Genomic DNA, 21,689 nt, shown 5'->3' on the forward strand with positions numbered 1-21,689 from the left:
GAACGAGGGCCCTTTTTTCAATTTTAATTACTCTCATAAGCTGCTATCATATCAAACAATCTTAAAAAATACGTTTCGTCAATTCTTTTTATTCGTCCGATTTTCTCGTGACGCTTAGGCCGAATTAAAATGCCTTTCAATTATCGAGGTAAAATGTTTTTACTTTATTAAAGTATTGTTACGTCTCCGTTTGTTAATTAACTTTCCGTAACTTCGTTCCGACGAACTTTTAGCGACACAAGTCCTTACTTAATAAAACTGGTTTATTCTTTCTGAATATAACTTTACCGATACACGTATTTTCAACAGTCGCGCTAAAACAAACACTATATCGAACGAACGTTAACTTCAACAATACTTCTGACTGCAGTTCAATTACTCACTACCTACACACACATTATTCTGTCACGTTGTCACCCTCTTTTATATACTAGACTACCCTATATCTAGTAAATGCTAGAGCATTCGCCAAGGTACAGGATAGTTCTAGAAAGCAGAGGGCGTGAGAATAGTCACGTGATCTCGCTAACGCAACAAGGGGAACCTTGCGACGGGGGTGTGTGGCTCAGCTAAGCCAAACATGTAGTTTGAGGTCTGTGCTTTTTTACAGTCTTAAATTTTTGTAGTTGTATTTTGTAATGTTTTGAGATATAAATATGCTCTGAGAAAATTGTCATCACTCAGATTGTTTGTGATTGTTAAGTAAAAACTTTGACGTAAAGAATAAAAGAAGTTATCCTTTCTAGTGGTGTATTCTTTGTTTTTGCAATAAAGGAGTAGATAGTTTTGTTTTCAAAACTGGTTACTTCTTTATACCATAAGCCTCCTATATAGTCTTAAGATAAAAAAAATATTGTTGTGTTTAAGCTATTTAATCTCATGAGGTATATATTAAACCAATGTCTGGATCATCCTATCGGTGATGTAGCCGTGTTTATTATACAAACAAGATGTATGCTAACATTTTCAAGGGATGTTTTAAATACAAGAAATTGCACATTTTAGGGATTCTCGGGTTGGTAATAAAGCGAGTCTGAGTATTTAGAATAGTCATAGGGCAAATCTCATACTAAGTATACAAAACAAACTCACTGTTTACTCGCAAGCAAACATACATTCCAACTCAACAAACTAAACTTACAGGCGAATCCATCCGCACGTACAAGTAAAAGTTAACTCTCTGGTCACTGGGACTTTAAGAGTTCTTGGTAATTTAACTGAAATATCTTTAAGTAACCAACGGAAACTTACTAACAGTAAACTACATGCCAAACTGGCAAACACCAGTGTAGAACTATTCTAGAATTCTAAGACAAATTCTGTGGCAAATTCTGCTTAAAGTTGTGTAAAATCTGTTCTAAATTCATGTAAAATCTTCCGAAAATCTTTCAAAAATTTGCTCTCCTAGGCTCCAACATTGTTTTAAATATGGCGATGAACTCTCGAGTTTCTAACATAAGAAAACGGTGATTAGTGTCTGTTAGTCCAGTTGGCCAACGGGCAGTGAATGTTATGGACAAGTCCACCCGCAACTATTGCCTGATTTACCTTCAAGAATAACTGAGCTTGCTAATTAAAAAGCACGTTGTTATTCCTGCAAGAGAATCGGACAAGATTCTTTACTTGACGCAATTAGTCCCTGAGGATAGTTAAAGTAAGGAAATTGCTTGAACTATGCTATGTTTCCAACTAGGGAATTATATAAGAAGAGCAAATTTTTGTAAAATTTACTTTTAAAGTAAAAGGAATGGGGAAATATGTAATATAGTCTGGTACTACAACTCTATTATACCGGGTTCCCCTAACTTAACCCTTGTCGAATATTTGTTATAGAGCTTTCTGAAGATGCTGAACTAACATTAAAACCCAGCAATTATTCCTCAACTGAAGAATTCAATTACGTGTTCGGGTTGTGTACCAAAGGATCCAGCGTTGGAGACGTGATGCCACTGAACACGCTTCGTGGGCAAGCTATGAATGTGACAGTAAACCCCATTATTCTGTGTACAAAGAATCGAACGAAGTCCTGATAGTTGCGGATACTGTTGAATGGCTGCCCTCCCTTTGGTTAGAAGCTCAAATTAGGGACGGACATACCTATATTCCGGGTGTCTCTAATCAGACTCTTAAGTCTAGGTGCGCATAATGTTTCGCTCAGGTTGAAAATTCCAGTTTTTTCGAATCACCCAGACTGACTTTATTGTCAAACAATTAACTTTATGTAGACATTAATATTCTACCACTAATTTCCAATTAAAATTGTGACTCTTAAAATGCTAAAAAGTTATATTCTGGTTCATCAGCTGCGGTGCGTGCTACTGATTATTTAGTGATTTCACTTTAACTTTTTCTGGCCTTAAATCAATCGAACTCTTGTTCTGCGTGTGAATTTTTCTGTTTTATCAAGTTTCAGTGTCCTTTTCAATCTCATTGAACTTTTGGTCTTTTTTTTTTTTTTTTAGAACGTCAGATTTCAGCATATCTGTTGTAAAACAAATAAAAACTTGATCTAATTTTAAAAATTGCTGACTCCATAATACACTTTATAAAAATCATTAAGTTGTGAATAAAATAAAAACTTGTGTAAACATTAAATATACTGTGCCTGAATGAAATCAAATCCAATATATTTGTCACTAATGTTACAATTTGTACAAAAAAGCCCACTGAACCTCCTTTCTTTCCGTTTGTTTATCATTGAATGAAACGGGAACCTTTGAAAGTAAACATTATTGAATGTTTAATGTAGATTATTTCGATTAGTTGCTTCACATAAACCTGGTGTAAAGTTAAAGCACGTGGAGACTAAATGCCACATGGCTGTACACACGGTGCCATAATTAATAATCAGTAATTAGAGTTGTTTATGCACATTGTCCTTGGAGCGTTCGTATTTGAAATTATAGTAGTTTTTCATTTAGCTTACCTCCTAGTTTCTAATCAATACTTTAGCAACGTCAGTCGAAACGTTGACAGAAATCCTCCTTACCGCCTTTATAATAACTTCAATAAGAACACCTTTCAAAAATATACCTATTAATAGTATACAGTTTTGTGTACTGTTGGAGGTCCTCTTATGGTGTATTAACTCGTATTTGGGAGCTGCTAAAATTATGTACAGAACTTGGTGTTTGCATTTAAAGTAATTAAAGTAGTTTTAAAAAGTTGGAACTAAATATTTTTACAATATTATTGAATCGTTACGATCACATTATAGAATTATTTTTGCTGATGGAGTTGAAACTGAGCTAGAGTTGTTTAAGCCTATTAAATTTGCTTTTCGTACATCTCGATTAGTCACTTCATTTCTAAGATATTTTCTTCTTATTTTTTATAAGAACGGAACATGGTAGGACTTTTATATTATTCAAAGCCCATTATCCGTTTACTTTAATATCTTTCTTTTTTACGTACGTGTCAAATCCAGATTGGAGATACTTCTGTTGAAAATAAATACCCTAGCATTAAAGGAATACTAAAAGTAATGGGGAAACTAGGTCCTTATTAAACCAAAAGGAAATTTAAACTTACGACATTCGGTACAGTTCAGTTGGTTAAATATTATGGCTGTTGGTTGAAAAAAAAATTACAGGCTTTCTAGGTTAATGTGCTATCACTGTAGTATATGTCTAGTTGCAATGCGTGACGGATTTGTTATTATATATTTATTTAAATATTGACGTTTATTTAGATTAAATTTATATTTAGAAACATATATAGCTTATACTGTTAAATATGCATTGTGAAACTCCCGCCTATTCTCTAAAGCTGTAGAAGATTCTCGAGTGTAAGAATCAACAATATATGTGTGTACGTAAACGCTAGAGTAGCTTTGTATTTTTACATAATCTGAATTTTCTAGAAACTCTCCACACGCTTATAAATATAACCAGCGCGATGCGCCAAAAAAGTAGTATCTATTATTGGTTTGCTATAAACTTTGGAAGCTATAACTGTGATTGTTATAACACTTATTAATCGGAAAATTTAAGATATTTGACCAGGAACATTTATAAATTTCGAACGTTACAAATCATTCAACTTCAGTGGATTCACATCGGACATCAGTTCTTTTATGAGAACATTACCTAATGTCACCAGTAGGAAAAATCTGCGTGTGGTCAGTGAATTTCACAGAGCTAGCTAACTTCCTATTAAGTGAATTATATCTACTCGAAATTAACTCGCTCATCGTGAACCCTCGATAAGACATCAAAGAAGTTCCAGCCTAGAAAAAAAAACCTGTATATTGCTTGTGGGTTTGTAAAACTTTTGTATATAAATCATTGTTTGTAATAACTATTTGTAATAACTGTTATTGTATTGTATTGTTGTTTATATATTAAAACATATTTGTATTTAAAAAAGAAACACTGTGTATCAGTCTTGTTGGCAAATATCATAAATTGGATACATGTCGGCATTTATTTAACTACTAAATTTGAAGTATCATTTAACTCAATTTCGGGCTATTTGAAATTCTAATACGTTAGAAATGACAACATTGTTATTATTATTAGGTTATCAAGACACGTTTTCGTATTTAGTAAGATACTATTTGATGCGTGAGCCAGTGCAGTTTGTAACAACGTGCAGGTTATTAGGGATGTGATGAAGGATATTGGAACTTCCTTTACTTTCGTGATACAACACTTTTAGAAAGCAGTGAGTTGGCAATTGGTATCGAAAAGGTTGAGAAACGCTGATGTACGGGATAAAGAGAGTGACGTTTGATTTCAGATTTTTGATATGTTTGTTTTTGTATAATTACTTTAACAACTTATACAGTCCATTGTGTTATTTTCAAATATATTAGAGTAAAGGTGAACGAAACAAAAGACTTTGTTACTTTTACATTCTCCTATTTACCATTTGTTTCTCGTTATTGGTTTGAGTGGATTTATACATATTTTTTCTTTGGAGTATTTTATTATACATTTGCCTTTAAGTTCAAATCTATTATTTCAAGCGATTTAAGTTACACTATGGGCTATGTATCCTCTGACCATCACAGGTAACGAAATCCTATTTTTAATGTTACTAGCAGAAATACCCGCCCTCCGGGTAGGTATAACTGCTAGTTCCTGCGGAAGGCTATTGGGCCTGCGGATTTTTATGGAATTGTCTGAAAGTTCTTCAACAATGTACTTATATTTGACATTCAATAATGTTCACTATCCATGAGAAAAAAGATTTGATTGAAATTTTAGTTTAACAATGACCCATCATCACAGCAGTACACCACAGAGTAGATTTTATTGAAGTATTTTTCTGTAGACGCAGTTATCAATGAAAGTGCCTTGCTTTTCTGTTGCAACACTCATGAGATTTTTCACTAAAGAAATACAAATATTTTTTAAGTTTGTTTTTTGATTGTTTTATATTTGAAACTTACTCTTTTTTGTTTGTAATTTTTATTGGTTAAATCTGAAACATACAATTTTTATGGAAATTTCAACTGTTTATTTATTGCTTAGCTATGAAAATACTGCCTAGTTATAAAAATATTACCCAGTTATTATTGGTAGTTTCCGAGATCCGAATTTTGGACATATACATCGCAAGCGCTATTAAAATAAGATAAGTTCTTAGACTTGCCAATAAGTTACCGGGGAACGCTACACTATTGTTAGTTGTTTTTTTTTACCATGTATTTTAACTTAAAAAAGATTAAACTGTTTCATATCATTTTACATTCTAAGATTGTGTGCACTTTGAAGTGCGAAACAAATCTGATCATTTTATGTTCAATTTTAAATCACTTTATGCTAAATTAATTTTGCTATTACTGCTGGGTTATCGTCACGAAAATCTTGTTCGCACGACAGCAACGTCGCAGTACATGTGCACCTGACCTTTGTCGGTATTCGTCTCGTCTACGACCTCTATGATACCCTTGTCACACATGTATTACACCGTAAAAGGAATTGAATATTACACAAAAATAGGTCATGGATTAAAAAACCCATAGAAACCTTGACTAACACGGCCTGAGGCGGTTGGTTAGGTGAACTTTAATATTAAAGCAAAAAGCTGCTACTAGTGGTAAATTTAATTAGTACCAGACACTTCCCAACCGTTTACCTAAGTTAGATTAATGTACTAAATGTTTAATATTAAATAATATATGTTACTTCTTCATTTACCCTTAATTTATTACATGTTTTTGTTTAGAAACAAAACGCTATTTCACAGATTGATTAGTATCTGTTCACACATATTGATTATCATGAAATTATCTCTTAATTAAAAAATACAGTAAGAGTAACTTTAAGTTAAACAAGTTCATATTTTAATAGTTACAACGTTCGACCCATAATGTTGAATCATCATCAGGTAAGAGCTACAATCATGTAATTCTTGCCTGATAATAACTCGATACTATGGGTCGAAACGTTGGAGCTATTAAAATAAGATTTTTTTTCTTGTTATAAAAGTTAGTTATTGTATTTTTGAATTATTTGTCCAGTTCAGTAGATTCCTCGCGAAACAATTTCTCTTAAGTCCTTCGTTGCAGTAAAGAGTGAAAAATCGATTCGAGGACAATAGCGTAACAAAGGATTTTGTTGCCGTGACATTAAAACGCTTCCCGTGTTTGAGAATATTTTCCCCTCAATTCCAATATTCAAAATTTCAAATACCTATTTTTGAGAATCGTCGGCTTGAACCCTTGGGCAGCTGCCTTACTACGCCACTGTTCAAGAAATATGTATCGACGCACTAATAAATATTATATTTTCAGCAACATACCTTTGCAATAATAGTGTACTTTTCTCTCTTGTAAGTGTAAGATGTTTCATTAAATTAACTACTTTCTTTCTTCTCATTTGCTTACTGTAACATAACCGTCTGATACTATCTCCCTTCCACCCTTCACTCCCAATAAATATATACGTATTTTGTAAATTTCAAATTATTTAATCATTCACCACACTGTGTTCACCTTACTCTAATGATCTAATCAAAGCTACTACTTCTCAGGAGTTGAAATTGCTTTAGAACACTAGTACAATTAAAAAATATTACTTTAGTGTTCTTTGATAAATGTACTTGTAATATTACAATATCACTGAGCAAAATATTTTATTAATTGTTTAATAGGAATATTTGCATATTTGAACTACTTGGAGCCACGTACAAAACGAGAAATTTTAGAATGCCTTATTAAAGGACTACAGAGACTAGAATATCGTGGGTATGATTCGGCAGGTAAGTACATAAGTTCGAATATAAATTGAGGTGATGTGTTGAATGAAATAGGAGTAGAAAGTGTATAGTAATAAAGTTTACTATTGGTAAAGGCTAAACGTACTTTGTCATTTTGATTTCGTTATCGTAATACCCTAAGGTGGTTCTTTTTCATATAGACATTGTTACATTGCATCAGAATTAGTAGATGTTGACACACTTTTGATGAATTTCTATATTTTTTTGGGTTTAAAAAGAAGTTGAAAGATATATAATTTTAAATCCTGAGAAATACATTTTCAATTTAAAATATAGAAACCTGTATCAGCTAAATTATTACAAAAAATCCATATGTTATTATTTGAATCATTTGAAAAATGGGTTAAAGATTGCAAACACAGCAAAGTAATATTTTACTATTTTTTCACGATCAGTAGTCTGTGCTTTTATGATAAGTAAAAGAAATTAGTAACAATATTTGAATTAAAAAAAAATTGAAGAAAGGTTTTCAGTAGTCACATTTAGATTTGAACATATAGTTTTGATCACAGTAAAATACTTCATTTGGTAAATAGCTCATACAAACTGCATGGTTTTAGCCACAGTTTTTACTTAAGTCTATCATTTAGTTTCATTGTCTGGGACAACTTCTAGAGAAGTTTTCTACTCAAAATGGTTAAAACTATCCATGTTTCAAGACAGTCAATTATAAGGGCTACTGGTGTAGTAGTTAGAAAAATGTTAGTGCAAGTTTCTGAATTTGATTAGTACCCTTCTGAACAGGATGTGAATAGCCTTAAACTTGTATTAATCCTTGCCTTTGGCTGGGGTTAAATACCACAGTAATTGTTTCATAGAGCTCATACTTACACCTGGCCAAGATTCTGTGTCAATGCTAATCTGGGCTGTGGGTGGTAAAGAGGTCTGAATAAGTTAATATGAAGTGAGGGGTATTTCCACATGTTGAAAATGTATAATGGAAATGGTTACCGAAGTAGTTAATATAAGAGTTGATTGAATAAAAGTGTGGCTTATCTTGCTATTGTGTGTCTGGTGCAGATATTTTCCTAACTTTATATAACTGTTAATGCTTGACTGAACATAAAAAATGGAAATCTCTAGCTGCCTGTGTTGTATGAATAAAGATTTTGTGTATGTTTCCTTCATTTTTCAGGTCTGCTTCTTATTGTTGATTATTTATAGATGTCACGTTGATAATCAGCATACCTGAATTCTACACTAAATTATTAAATGCTAATTGGTACCTTCATGGAGGATTTGTTTTTGGAGTTTGTTGTGAATGTGCTTTGTTCTGTTTCACTGATGTTACTGTAAACTTTCTAATCTGTGACAATGGAAATACACTTTTTGAGAACTTATAGGAGGAAGCTGTGATTTTAGTAATGATATGATCTGAGTGTGTCAGAAACTGAAAGAGGACTTCTTCTAGATCAAGAGCTTTTACCAGCCATGGCTGTATCCTCAGGATTAAGAGGGAGCTAAGAGAAGCTGTTTAGGGTTGACTGCTACTGGTTACCTCTCATTCAGTAGTGTAGGATATCAAATATAATTCTTGTTGGCTGTAATCAGTTTGAGCAATCTGAGCCCAATTAGGATGGTCTATATTGGGCTCCTTGGTATTTATTGACCATTCTAGGATTTGCCAGGCTTTGGTCAATCACCCATGACGAAGTATGGTGATGGACAAAATGATGTATGGTGGACAAAGTTTGCCAGGAAGATCTGTGATATCATCATACTGAACAGCCAGAGACTCATTTTGATGTTCTAGACCAATAAGGCTTACTGGGGACACTCTGAGACTGCTTTTGGCAGCTGATAGATACACAATACAACAATGATGCATATTCTTAAATGTCTTGGCATTCTACTGCATACTTCACCTGAAGAAAGTATGCGTATATTTTTGGACTTTCGGAATATGAGGGCTTCCTTCAAACACTGAAAGTGTTTCACTTGTACAATGGTAGAGATGCTGATATTAGGTATCTGTCTGCAGAACTATTTTTTATCAGGAAGGTAAAAGAGGACTTTAACCTTATTCTTAAACAGTTCATGCATGTTGTCATCTGGAATTGATGGGTTCAGGTGAAGGTGGTGCAATGTTTGTTGTGAGTTTGAATGGCATTGCAAAGAATTACGTAAAGAATATAGACTTGGAACAATTCAACAAAGGTTGGACCATATCAGACCCTATGGAGAATCAAGTGATCCTTAGTGCTGAGGTCAAGGCTCAGAGACATGATTTGTATGAGAAAACCATTTACTCCGATGATATTCAGACAAAAAGTAGAGCTCTTAATGGATCTAATGTATGGCCATCCATATAGTTCTGTTTCATTGCAGTGTCCACAGAACTATGTTGAGTCGTTGGACTTGCACTTATTTAGATGGGTAAAGCAGCTCATTGTTAAAATAGTATTGGAAATAGAATAATAATGTTTTGAATTTTTTTGTGTTTCTTCATTTCATTAATTGGTGTCTAGTGTTTGTAATATGTAACACTTTCCTGAAAATTGTGAAGTATGCTTTATGTGACAAATAAAATAATTAATTAAAAATTGATATTCTCTTTGCATTTGTTACAGACACAAGCCAAATGTGAGAATTTTAACAGAATGACATTAAGTTGGGATATAGGTGTTTCATAAACACAATTTGTACTTTTAATATTTGCCTCTGAAAACCAAACTTTGTAGTTAAGTTATTTAAGCTAAACATAGAAGTATTAATGAATGTGAAGTGTACATTTATTGCAGCTAGTTACTGAATTTTGTCTTTTATTTTGTATTTTTAAGGTGTTGCTATTGATGATGATGCTGAGGGTAAAAAAACCTCTATTATTCGTAAGATTGGGAAAGTCAAAATGCTGGAGGACAAGATATGGAGTAAGTCAGTAATTATACCAACTAAAATGTCTAGAACCTTTCTCATTGTGATAATTCAGATTTTTGGAAATGTTTGTGGTAAAACTGGGCAATTAGGGGAACTTGTAATTGATTAATTGTTGGGCTCATTAATTAAGTACGTTCAAATGATCAATTATTCTCAGAAAATGGTTAAATGAACCTCATTGATTCTCACTTAAATAGCAAAACACATTGTAATTTTAAAAACCAGGTTTTGATATCTGTGGTGAGCAGTGCAAAGATAGCCAATTCTGTAGCTTTGTGCTTAACAACAAACACAATATAAATATTTTGATTACTGGGATAGTTGGAATAATTAGAAACCCTAAATTTTGATTAGTTGGTTATTTTGATAAAGTGGGACACAAATTAATTTAGCTGAATAAATCTGAATTAATTGAAAATAGTAACGAAAAATCATAATTGCAATATTTCAGTTAATGGATAGCTGTTATAGTCCAAAACAGTAATAATTGGAAATTAATTTTGATTAGTTGATAATTTTCATGACATTAATAGATTTAATTGTAATTTCGTTAACTAGATAATTGTAATAATAGGAAATAGTAATAACCAGAAACACTGGCTGATTATTTTCATGATTGTTAATGGATTTAATTGTAATGTTGATTAACTGAATATTTTATGTAACTCTACCTATGAGCATCGATTAATCCATAATTATGTTAATTGCTCAGCTCTTGTTTTTTAGTGTGTCACAACTTATAATTATTCTTGAAGTGATGCAGGTCTGTTTATTTTATATTTTAAAAATTGGAAAGAGCATAAAATAATGATTTAATTTTATGAAAATATTTTAGGTCTTATGACTTGTTTAAATTTAAAGCAAAATTAAAATCATGGTTTAGTTTTGAGCTAGGTGAAACTTTTCATTTGGTTTTAAACACTTTTAATAACAATGAATTCATAGTAAACATCAAAGTGCTGTTATTTAATTAAATAAAGCTATGTAACGGGCACAGAAATATTATTACAAAACTTAAATAGTTGAATAAAAAAACGTTATCATCTTGCTGGACTTAAAACATAATTATTAAAAACATTTTGACTATTTATTGTGAATACTGTAAATGCAATAGAACTGTGTGTGTGTCATTATTGAAATTTATACAATCATAGGAATCCAATTTGATTTTAATCTGTGTAAATGTTTGTGCATACACACTCGCACACTACATGTCTTAAGGAAGTTTTTAATGCTGTTTTTAATATTTTGTGCATGTATTTGTTACAGTGGATATTTCAAAAAATTTTAAAACCAATGATGTAATATCAGAATTACTCAAAAAATAAGTGTACTACAAATTTTAAAGCACTAAACCTGTTTCATGTTTAGACATTAAATACAATTCATCATAATAAACACTGTGTACTTATCAGTTTTTCTTTCATACATTAACCATAGGCAGTAAATGGTACAAAAATGGGGTTTACTGGTCCTTATTTGATTTCTTAGGTCTTGGAAACCTTGACTTTTACGAATCCTTTAACACTCATGTTGGTATTGCTCACACACGATGGGCAACACATGGTGCCCCAAGTGACTTAAACAGCCATCCTCATCGATCGGATGAAACAAATGGTAACAAAACTTTTTCAATAATTAAAAATTAAAATCTTCAATTGTATTTGTTCAATCTAGCATATGCATAAAAAGCTGGTTTTCATGATACATTGAAAAACTTGTTTACGTACTTTTTAAAATTGTTCTATTTCTTGAATTCTTACTAATGCATCTGATCTGTTTACTATGAAAAAGACTGCATGTCAATATGTTCTCAGACTAAACATTTATTGTAGCATAATATTTATAATACAAGTTATCATTACCTATGTATTTGTTTCAAACATTTTAATTATCTGTTGCTTGATTATGATAGATTAAGCTTTTTCATTCACCTTAAGAGTTTTAAAATTTTGGTTTTTTTCTCTTAAAGTCTTTTCTTTTAATCACAGTATTAATTTATTTCTAGTCATTTTATGTATACAAAACTGTAGTTGGATGTAGCATACACTTGTTTTATAGTTTGAAGGATGTATAATACTTGATCAAGCATTGGTTATAGTAGCAAAAAAAAGCCACTTTATATGCTTTCTTAGTTACTTTGTTGCATGTGTAGCCTTGGCATATAAGATATGATTTTAAAATTGTAAATACTTTTTTAATTTATGGTTATGTGGATTGCTATCATTACAGTTTTTCTTTGATGCATAAGTGTACTGCAGGTGATGTTTGATATTAATTATTTTGGATGTTTCAGAATTTGTCGTTGTTCATAATGGCATAATAACTAACTACAGTGACATTAAACAGTTCCTGGTAAGTTTTACTTCATACAAAAGGGGATGACTTATTTATTGATTTAAATTCACATTTACAAATTAATCAAATACATGGTGGTCTTTTTGTATGTACACTGTGGCAGTTAACTATTTAAAAGGTATAGTAATTGTGTTAGTATTCATAAAATATGAACAGATGTAATACATAATTTCTTTTAAGTGAAATGTATAACTTCAAATAAAATAACTAAATATCTAGTGGTGTCCATAAGTTTTCTATGGAAGAATGATACAAAGCTTTGAAGAATGACTTCTAAGTCATGAAACTGGTCTGATTCAATTAGAATAAAGACTTTACTATTTAAAGAGTGCCTATTCTTCAATTTAAGCTGTAAAGGAAACAAAGTAATTATCTTTGAAAATTAAAAAGTAAATAAAATGGAGCCATGGTCTACAAGCAGTTGTATAGATAAAAAACTTAATCAAGTATTTATATGCTGTTTTGAGTCTGCTTACAGTTAGGATTATGATAATAATGAAAAAAGAACTTTTAAACTATTACTGATTGTTTTAAAAGTGAGTCATAAAAGTTGTCAGGCTACTAATTTGCATTGTCAAAAGTGCTTTACTAGCAAATACTAGGGGGATTGGTTTAGTTCAGTTGACAGAATATTCATCTGGCATGTAACAGGCCTTAGGCTCAAATCCTAGGCAAAGCAGTTACCACATTGGTGTGGTATTCTTTCTTTTTCACAGACAAAGCCCATTCTCAGACCTAACTTCAAGGTCATGGGATGGTAATTAGTTTAGCACTAATGTGGTATTTTAATTTTTTTTTTCATATATATTTCCTTATCTTAGATTTGAATCCAAGACCTGCAACATGCTGAGTGCTCTACCAACTGAGCTAAAGGGCCAGTCTCTTAGCACTTACTAGTAAGGTACTTTTAACAACTCAGTATACAGTAAGGGTAACAGCACAGTATTTTTATTTAAATTACTTCTTTCTCCTTCTATACCTTACTTGATGAGAATCAAGCAAAAAACTAAAATATTAAATTGAAAGGAGTAATTTAACATCAGTCTTAATACTCTGAATTATTTGTTTAGAAGACTGTATTCATATGATGCTGTTTTAATTTGCAGCTGAAAAAGGGATACAAATTTGAATCAGAAACGGATACTGAGGTCATAGCAAAGTTAATCAAACACATACATGATGATCATCCTCATTTATCATTCAGGGAACTTGTTGAACAAGTCATACAGCAACTGGTAAGAAAGCATAACTGGTTTTATGTTTTTTTTGTTTGTGTGTTTTTTATGATAGTTGTGTAACTTTTAAAATTAGTTTAAACCATGGACACTGAAAGTGCTATTAATAAGCAGACATTTCTCTGATGTTTAAAAACATTTTTGTTATTCTATTAAAAACAACTTATTCTAAATATTGTCATATAATTTTTATTAATCGTAAAAGCAAAACACTGGTACACAGGATATGTTTATAAAATGTTGTTTACACTCCAAAAATCTGTTTCAGCTAATTTATGTGTGTTTGGAACATATATCAATATATTTCTTTGATCCTATAATTGGGCTGTTCATTTTATAAATTTGTCAGCAAACGTTTTAAAAGTGTAACAATTTTTTTTAAAATTCTCCAATGAAAATAAAGTGAAATCTTCAGTACTACAATCCTTTAGAGCTTTTTAACATAAAAATAAAAACCAATAAAAGCAGGAAAATTATACTTTATTTACCCTAGAAAATATATATTAAGATTTTTTAATCAAAAAGTTATAATTTTTAGGAAGGTGCCTTTGCATTGGTTTTAAAGAGTACCAAATACCCAGGCCAATGTGTCGCAACAAGGTGAGATCTTTTAATCATATAAAAAGATTTTCTAAGGAAATAACATGACCAGGAATAAATGTTTCATTTTAATGATATCCTAATATTTATAACATAATAGAGTTTTTGATGTAAAAGTAATCAACTGTTTTAAAGGTATATGTAGTTTGAAAAGGATCCATTTTTAAAATTGTACATTTCAGACTCGAGTGTTGAAACAATATTTAAAAATTTAAGCTGCTGTCATTCCAGAAATAAATCGAATGATTTTAAAATATCAAAGCTTATGATAATGGTTTATAGATCACTATGATCAAGCAAGATATCAATTAGAAATTTAAAACACCAAATAATATCTCAATTTTTTTTCATTAAGAAGGTTTCTTGAAGGATGAGTAAATGAAAATTTTATAATATTTAGAAATATTTGACTTCAGAAACTCTCATTCATTAACCATTGTCATTCTCATGCTCTCTTTCTTTTAAGTCATAGTCACTTACACAGGAAAAACTGACCTAGTATACCTAATGAACAATTTAATACATTCATTGAAGTAAATGTTGTGAATACTTAAAATATCCAAGTTGTGAAGGTTTGTAAAATTTCTGCAATGAGCAGTAAGAAACTGTACAGCTACAGTTAAGAGAAGATTATAAATTCACACCTATTGCTTACAACAGCTGGATTTTATCTTGTTTATTTTTTGTAGTAGTGATCAATGACTTGCATAGCTGTAAAGAGGAAAAAGTTGTTAATACTATGTGATATACAGGTAGAATGATTGTTAAGTCTACAAAGGGTAATCAATGTAACTTTGATTCATAGCAAATGGTTGTTTGTTACTTAAAATAACATTTTTTGATATGCACTTACCTTTGTTTCTTCTCTCTCGTTGTGGTTTTTTGATAATTTGGGTTACTTGGTTTATGATTCAGGCGTGGTAGTCCTCTGTTGGTGGGAATTAAAAGTAAAACCACCCTGGCAAGTGACTTCATTCCTGTTCTTTTCAGCAAGGGTAAGCTTGTAATTGTTTACTGAATTGCAGAATAATCAGTATCTCAAACACCTTTTGAAGTATATATCTAATTATAGTATTATCTATAACTTTTCAACTTAATAGAGACAAATATGAGATAGATAAATAGTGAAATAAGGAAATGGTATCTGTATATTGTATAGTGTACTGTGCTGTAAAGTTTTACTGTTTCTTTAGTGAGTTTTTTTTTTTTTTCAGGTTAATGTGAATTAATACTTTATAATGGTTCTGGAAAACAAGTGCTAATTTGTTGCTAGACTTTTGTGTTAGTGCAAGTTTATGTATCTGCAGTATAGTAATCTGGAAATGTAGAAGGGTTGCTTAGCAACTTGATAAACCATTGATTTCAAGCTTTATCTATTTGAATGATTGTTATGATAAATTATTTTCTGGAGGTTAGATGTTTACATAGGGAATTTGTGGCTTAATTCCTGCATATAGTGGTCTTGTTGTACTGCAATGTTTTTTATTACAGTGCAAAATTGATAAATTGACTGTATAGTATCATCAATATAATAAAAATTACTGCTCTTTTTTATTTTTCTACTGTACTACTATTACTACTAGTTGTACAGTAGTTGTTTTTATGTGCAGTTGATGATGTATGTTTGCAACGTGTGATAGCTTCTTATCCATAGCATAATTGCCATCTTTCTTATTTTTAGGACTAACCCTGCTCACTTCAGTGTCTCTGTCTTTTTACAATATCTTGGTAAATTACTTTTATACTATTTCAAGCTCTTAATCTACTGGGTGAGCAGTTACAGTGAAAAAACATGCATGAGAGTATGCTACATTAATTTTATAAGCCAGCTTTTAGCTATTTGTTGTTGTCTTTCTTGGGCTCAACTGAATAAAATTTTTAAAAGCAATTAGCTAATATCAACAATGTAATGTGTGTATCACAGAAGTATGTGAAACACATGTATTGTTATACAGCATTTAACAAGAAAAATATATGAAATACTACTTTGAAATGAAGCTGTAACAATTCCTATCTGACATAAATCTAAAAACCTAATTATTGATAAATATCAGAAATATTTACAGAAAAGAGGCTTGAAGATATCCACATCAAATCTTATAATTCTTATGAGAAAACATGAGAGTGATGAAACCTTTGAGCAATTAATACACACAGTTGTCTCTAGTGTTGTTCATACACTAGTTTACCCTCTATTTGAACTTTAATTGTATCTTCTAAATACTTAAACATGATTGATCATATACCAATTGGATCACGTTGTTCATTTTTTTCATACTTATTAATCTGTAGGTTATTAATTTTATATTGAATATTGTAGATTTATTTCAGATATGTCATATTTTCATGTCAGTTTTTTTTTTCTCCATAAATTGATTCCTCATTAATTGTGAATATTAAAAAAAATTATGAAAGCTAAAGAAAAAGTTAATTGCTAAATAAGAAACTTAATAGCCTGAGTACTTATGGAGGTTGCCTCCCAAATTATCAGATTTCTTATTTCCTGAGTAACTTCTTTTACATAGTAGGTCTGGTTATATTTTTCAAACCATTTAGGATAATTTTTTGACCAGGAATTTATATAGTTTTATTTGTATGAACATAAAATAATACACTGAATGACTTGGTGAGATTCTAGCTTGGGAATATACAAATAGTTGCATACATACATATACTCTGAATACTTGTGTTTAATTTGATTGTATATCCTTGTAGTTTGACAAATACGGTATTTTATTAGACGTGTATAGTTACTTTTCCAAGCAATGTAGTATTTATTTCCTCTCTCTCTATTCTAAATAATGTTCCTGTGTGTTTAGAAAATCAAATGTTTATGGAACTTTTATGATACTGTCTTTTATATCAGAAACATATTTTTCTTAAAAAAGCAGGACATTTTCTACTTGACAATGAAGAAGAAATTTTTAATGTTTAGTCTACTACTGTACTGTTTATGTCATGAATTAAATATATTCAATATCCCTTTTTTTGTTAATTTATTTTGTGGGGTAGAAAGTAGCATCAAACTAAACTTGTACATATAACATTTGTTTTTCGATATTTTGTGTTGTATTAGTTATAACACAAATGACTTAGCTGTGTTTCTTTTTAATGATTTAATTGCATATGTAAGATCTCATAGATTAGATTTTGGGGAATTTTAAAGTAGACTTAACTTGTTAACCAGTGTTTATTGTTATTCCCAAATTCTTATACTAGATATCAAAGTTAAAATCATATTTCTTGATGTGATCAACTCTATGAAAATATCATATAGAAGTTCTGTAAAATCCTTTAAGACATCTTAAAATTTTATAATCTAAACTTCAAGTCTGCTGGTTGGGATTTTAGATATTATTGAGGACAGCCAAAAAGTTGTAACTTACTGTTTATAGTGCTTCAAGTTGCTGTTTCTATATATCTTACATGATACAAAATTGTGTTGGGAGTCACTGGATCATGGTTTCTAGTAGGAAAGTTTTATATAAAAGGCAAATTGGAACATTTCATTTCAATCCACTTGTAGAAAATTTTATTATATTAATTAACCATCACCCCACTAATGAAGTTATTAGCACATATTACAAATCTTGAAATATAGGTAGGGGTTAATAATACAAAGTTGTACTGTATAAAATGTCCTTACATTGAATTCAGTGTTTTCTGAAGTAATTTTATGAAAATAAACAGATTAAAAAATCCAGGAAGCATTTTATTTTATGCAAATATCATATTTGAACAAACATGAGAATAAATATGAATTTTAAAAATGAATATACATGACTTAAATTTTGCATAGAGTATAATACCCATCTTGGTAAAACGAAAACTGTTATGTTTAGATTAATCTAAACTAATACAGTATTGTGTATATAAAGATAGATTTAATGAAGAAGAAGAAAAATTTCTGATATTTCAACTTATAATAGGCTTTTGTATTCAGTCTCTGTTCATTTTGTTATGCATTGTTCACATAGTTGGAATGGAAATTGAACTAAACATTTGCTAATGTAACTTTAAAAAATATTGCATCAATTCTTGTATCTTTTCTTCTCCTTTGAAAATGTTTTTTGAAGATATGCTGTATCTAAAGAAGCTGTATTTGTACCATCTTTATCTTTTAATCATGGTTTTAGTAAAAAAAAGCAATTATGCTTTTATTGTAAACACATTCCATTTTTGACAGTTAACTAGGACTAAGAAATATCAACAGTTTGGCATTTGCAATCTTAATTGTAAAACTTGATTGTTTTGTAGACCTTTTATGGTTATTGTATATTGTGCAAAATATGTTCAAAAATAAATTGTTAAACTAAGTGTTTTATAGAAACTTTCAAAGATGTGTAAGGTAGTTTAAATATGTTACATGCTTATCACACATTTCATTTAGAAATATTAACAAAACTGGATTCTTTTAGCTTTAAATTCTATCCTCTGAAACAAATTAATAAGATATTTTTATAATAATTTATGACATGCAGTAGAGAGTTAAAGCTAAAACAGGAAATTTTCTACTTGAGAATGGGGTCGAAACTTTTAATATTTAGGCTATTAGTTTTTATATGAAGAGTTAAATTTAATCACTTTCCTCCTCTAGTTGATAATAATATTTTGTGGGTTAGTAATTAGCTTGAAATAAACTTGTCAGGGCAGTCTTAACAGGTATGAGTGTGACGTAGCTGTACTGAGCCTCTCACTTGTAGAAGCTCTGTGATTGAACAAGGAATTTTTTAACCTGGCATTTTTTAAGTCTGTACTACTGTTGATTATAGTTCTTATTACTGTTGTCTAAGAGCTAAGTTTTATAGTCAAACTTTAGACAGTAGAATCATTTGTCCAATGACAGAAAACTGACATGTGATCAGTTATCACATCTCATGTATCCTCTGTTTCAATTGATATTTACATACACTTATTTAAAGTTTATTTTCTGATTAAATAACTAAGAGAAAAAGCATGTTTCAGATGTTCATTCAGTCTGTAATTTTATTCACAAAGTGCCATATCATGCATGAAATAGTGCTAATAGAACTTCAGGTGTTCTGACTCAGGAAAAATTATTTGGAAAATGTAATTGATATTTGTTGTTGTTGATTTATCATAATTTTTAACAGACTATTATGTTATGTCCCATAAAGATGTATTGAATAATATTTTGAAGCATTACATATTATTAGGTATTTTATTTTGATGATTTTTTAGTTAAAGTTTGCTTTATTAGATTTGTATAGGGGTTTAGAGGTTAGCCATGACCAAAAAATTGCACATCAATTTCACTATTTTCTGCTCTGTCTTCTTAAATATGCACAGGGCCACACACCTACCTACCTTCCTAAAAGGCCACCCCTGAAACTTGTACATGTAACATTTTTTAGTACCTAATGTTATATTAATTAATAACATAACTGATTTGATTGTTCCATGTTTTTGTAATGATTGCACTGCATACGTTTGATTCTTTATAGAGTTTTGGAAATTTTGAATTGGGATTATCTCATTTACAAGAGTTAATTTATTGTTTCTAAATTCTTGTACTAGATACAAAATTTTACATTGTATTTCCTAGGGGGGGGGATCTAAGTAGTTTTAAGCATAATGTATGTTTATCATATTGTACAATTCGTGGGTAGATGAACTAACTTCGCTTCTTATAACAATTAACCTTTAATTTCCTTTATTTGAAAAAATGAGTAAGATATAGCTATAACATTTTATTCAGAGAAGCACATGACAGCGAGTACGTGTAAAATAAGACAATTTTATCTATTGGTTATATTCTCTATTAAGAAAAATTTGAATATGAAATACTTGAAAACCATGTGTGAATTAGAATTTTTTATAAATTAACTATCCTTTAATTATTTCTTGTTCTATTTTTAGTTCTTATGTTCCTGTATATATGGATTAGAATGTACTACAAATTATCTTTGATTTTTATCAATATGTATGTTTGTCTTTTAAAAAACAACAACATTAAATTTAGTGAACCTGATCAACTGTATATAATAATAATAATTTGAAATGTGAAATTTTTGTTTCTTGCATGTTCCTTGTGTGTGTGTTTTTGACCTTTCCTCTCTTGTTCTTCAGACTGCACAGGTAAAAGTTCCTCAGGTATCTAACCTAAATCAATGGAGAAAAATTATTTTTGTCTCTTAAAAATGGATTTCAAATTTGTAATAACAAATTTAACCCATTTGATTCTTGTTTTATAAAGTATAATTTATTGGTTAATTGTTTTAATCTATCTAAAAGTACTGTTGTAATATGTTTTTTCACTGGTTTTTTAAAAATTATTTGGTGAAAATAATATGAAGTCCAGTCCACAAACAATAATGAATTAATTTATTTGTTCAATAACTTTTGCTACAGGCTACGTGTACTTTGACACAAGATGTAGGCCTAAATTCTCAAACTTTCCAACTTAAATTCTAAAATTACTGATGGCTTAATATGCTACTGATATTTACTCATTTGGTAACAAATCTAACTTAATAATTAATTTTCCCCAATCAATCCTCTCTGTCAACAATTATTCAGTCTTTCACACGCTGAATATTTTACTGAATTCTCAATCACTATTCAATAAATTATCAATTCATCTAAATGGAAACACTGAAAACATTACTTGCAGCTGCACTAATCTTTACCATTGGATCTCTTCAGTGTGTATTTGCTTTACATGTTTTCTATCTGTTTTAAACTGTAAAACACATGTTATTAAACAAACGTTAATATTTAACAAGATATTGTTCAGCAAAATAGTTCCTGTTGAGGCATTATCTTCAATTGAAAATGAAACTTTTCAGCATGAAATGATAGAGAAATGTGTTATTTAAGCATAATATTTTATAATAAGCAGTAGGGAGCTAAAGTTGGCTTACTGAAGGTAAAAAACAAACAAAAAAAGCACATAGTGTTATGAACTCGTATAGATTTTTTGGAGCCAAGGATTTTATCATAGTCAGTGATTTATAATAGTGAAGAAGTATGTCAGTTGGTATATACTCAAAATGACTGTATTTACTAATATTTTTTAAAAAAAGATTAATTATGTTTTTGCAAACAGTTTGAAATATCTTAGCCATTAATAATGTGGGTATTTTATACACTGAATTTTGCATTAGGTCATTTTTTTGGTTCTTGTTAATATGGCTACATTTTGGTCTGGCCCTTATAATAATTAATTTGAAATTAACCTGTAGTTTTCTTTTTCCCCGTACATCACATTAGAAAAATAACTAAGAAGCCACCATATACATGTATTTCATATCTTGGTAATAAGAAGGTTGAAGAACATTTTCTCTGAATTGTGTAGTGTGAACTTGCTACCATATAACTGCTGTGTACTAGTTTGAACTATACATATATATATATATATATATATATATA

General features: G+C 30.2%; 1 protein-coding gene across 1 annotated transcript in view; it reads left to right on the plus strand.

Annotated features, from left to right (window-relative positions):
* The window catches only part of LOC106457983 (glutamine--fructose-6-phosphate aminotransferase [isomerizing] 2-like), a 67,552-nt gene that overhangs the window by 19,301 nt on the left and 26,562 nt on the right, over positions 1-21,689 (plus strand). Inside the window, exons 2-8 of the mRNA XM_022384285.1 lie at positions 7,102-7,209; positions 10,008-10,097; positions 11,596-11,721; positions 12,401-12,459; positions 13,569-13,697; positions 14,236-14,297; positions 15,213-15,292. Of these exons, the coding sequence (XP_022239993.1) occupies positions 7,102-7,209; positions 10,008-10,097; positions 11,596-11,721; positions 12,401-12,459; positions 13,569-13,697; positions 14,236-14,297; positions 15,213-15,292 (654 nt within the window). The remainder of the gene's footprint in view (positions 1-7,101; positions 7,210-10,007; positions 10,098-11,595; positions 11,722-12,400; positions 12,460-13,568; positions 13,698-14,235; positions 14,298-15,212; positions 15,293-21,689) is intronic.

Source organism: Limulus polyphemus, unplaced genomic scaffold (assembly GCF_000517525.1).
Source record: "Limulus polyphemus unplaced genomic scaffold, Limulus_polyphemus-2.1.2 Scaffold20, whole genome shotgun sequence".
Lineage (NCBI taxonomy): Eukaryota > Metazoa > Arthropoda > Merostomata > Xiphosura > Limulidae > Limulus > Limulus polyphemus.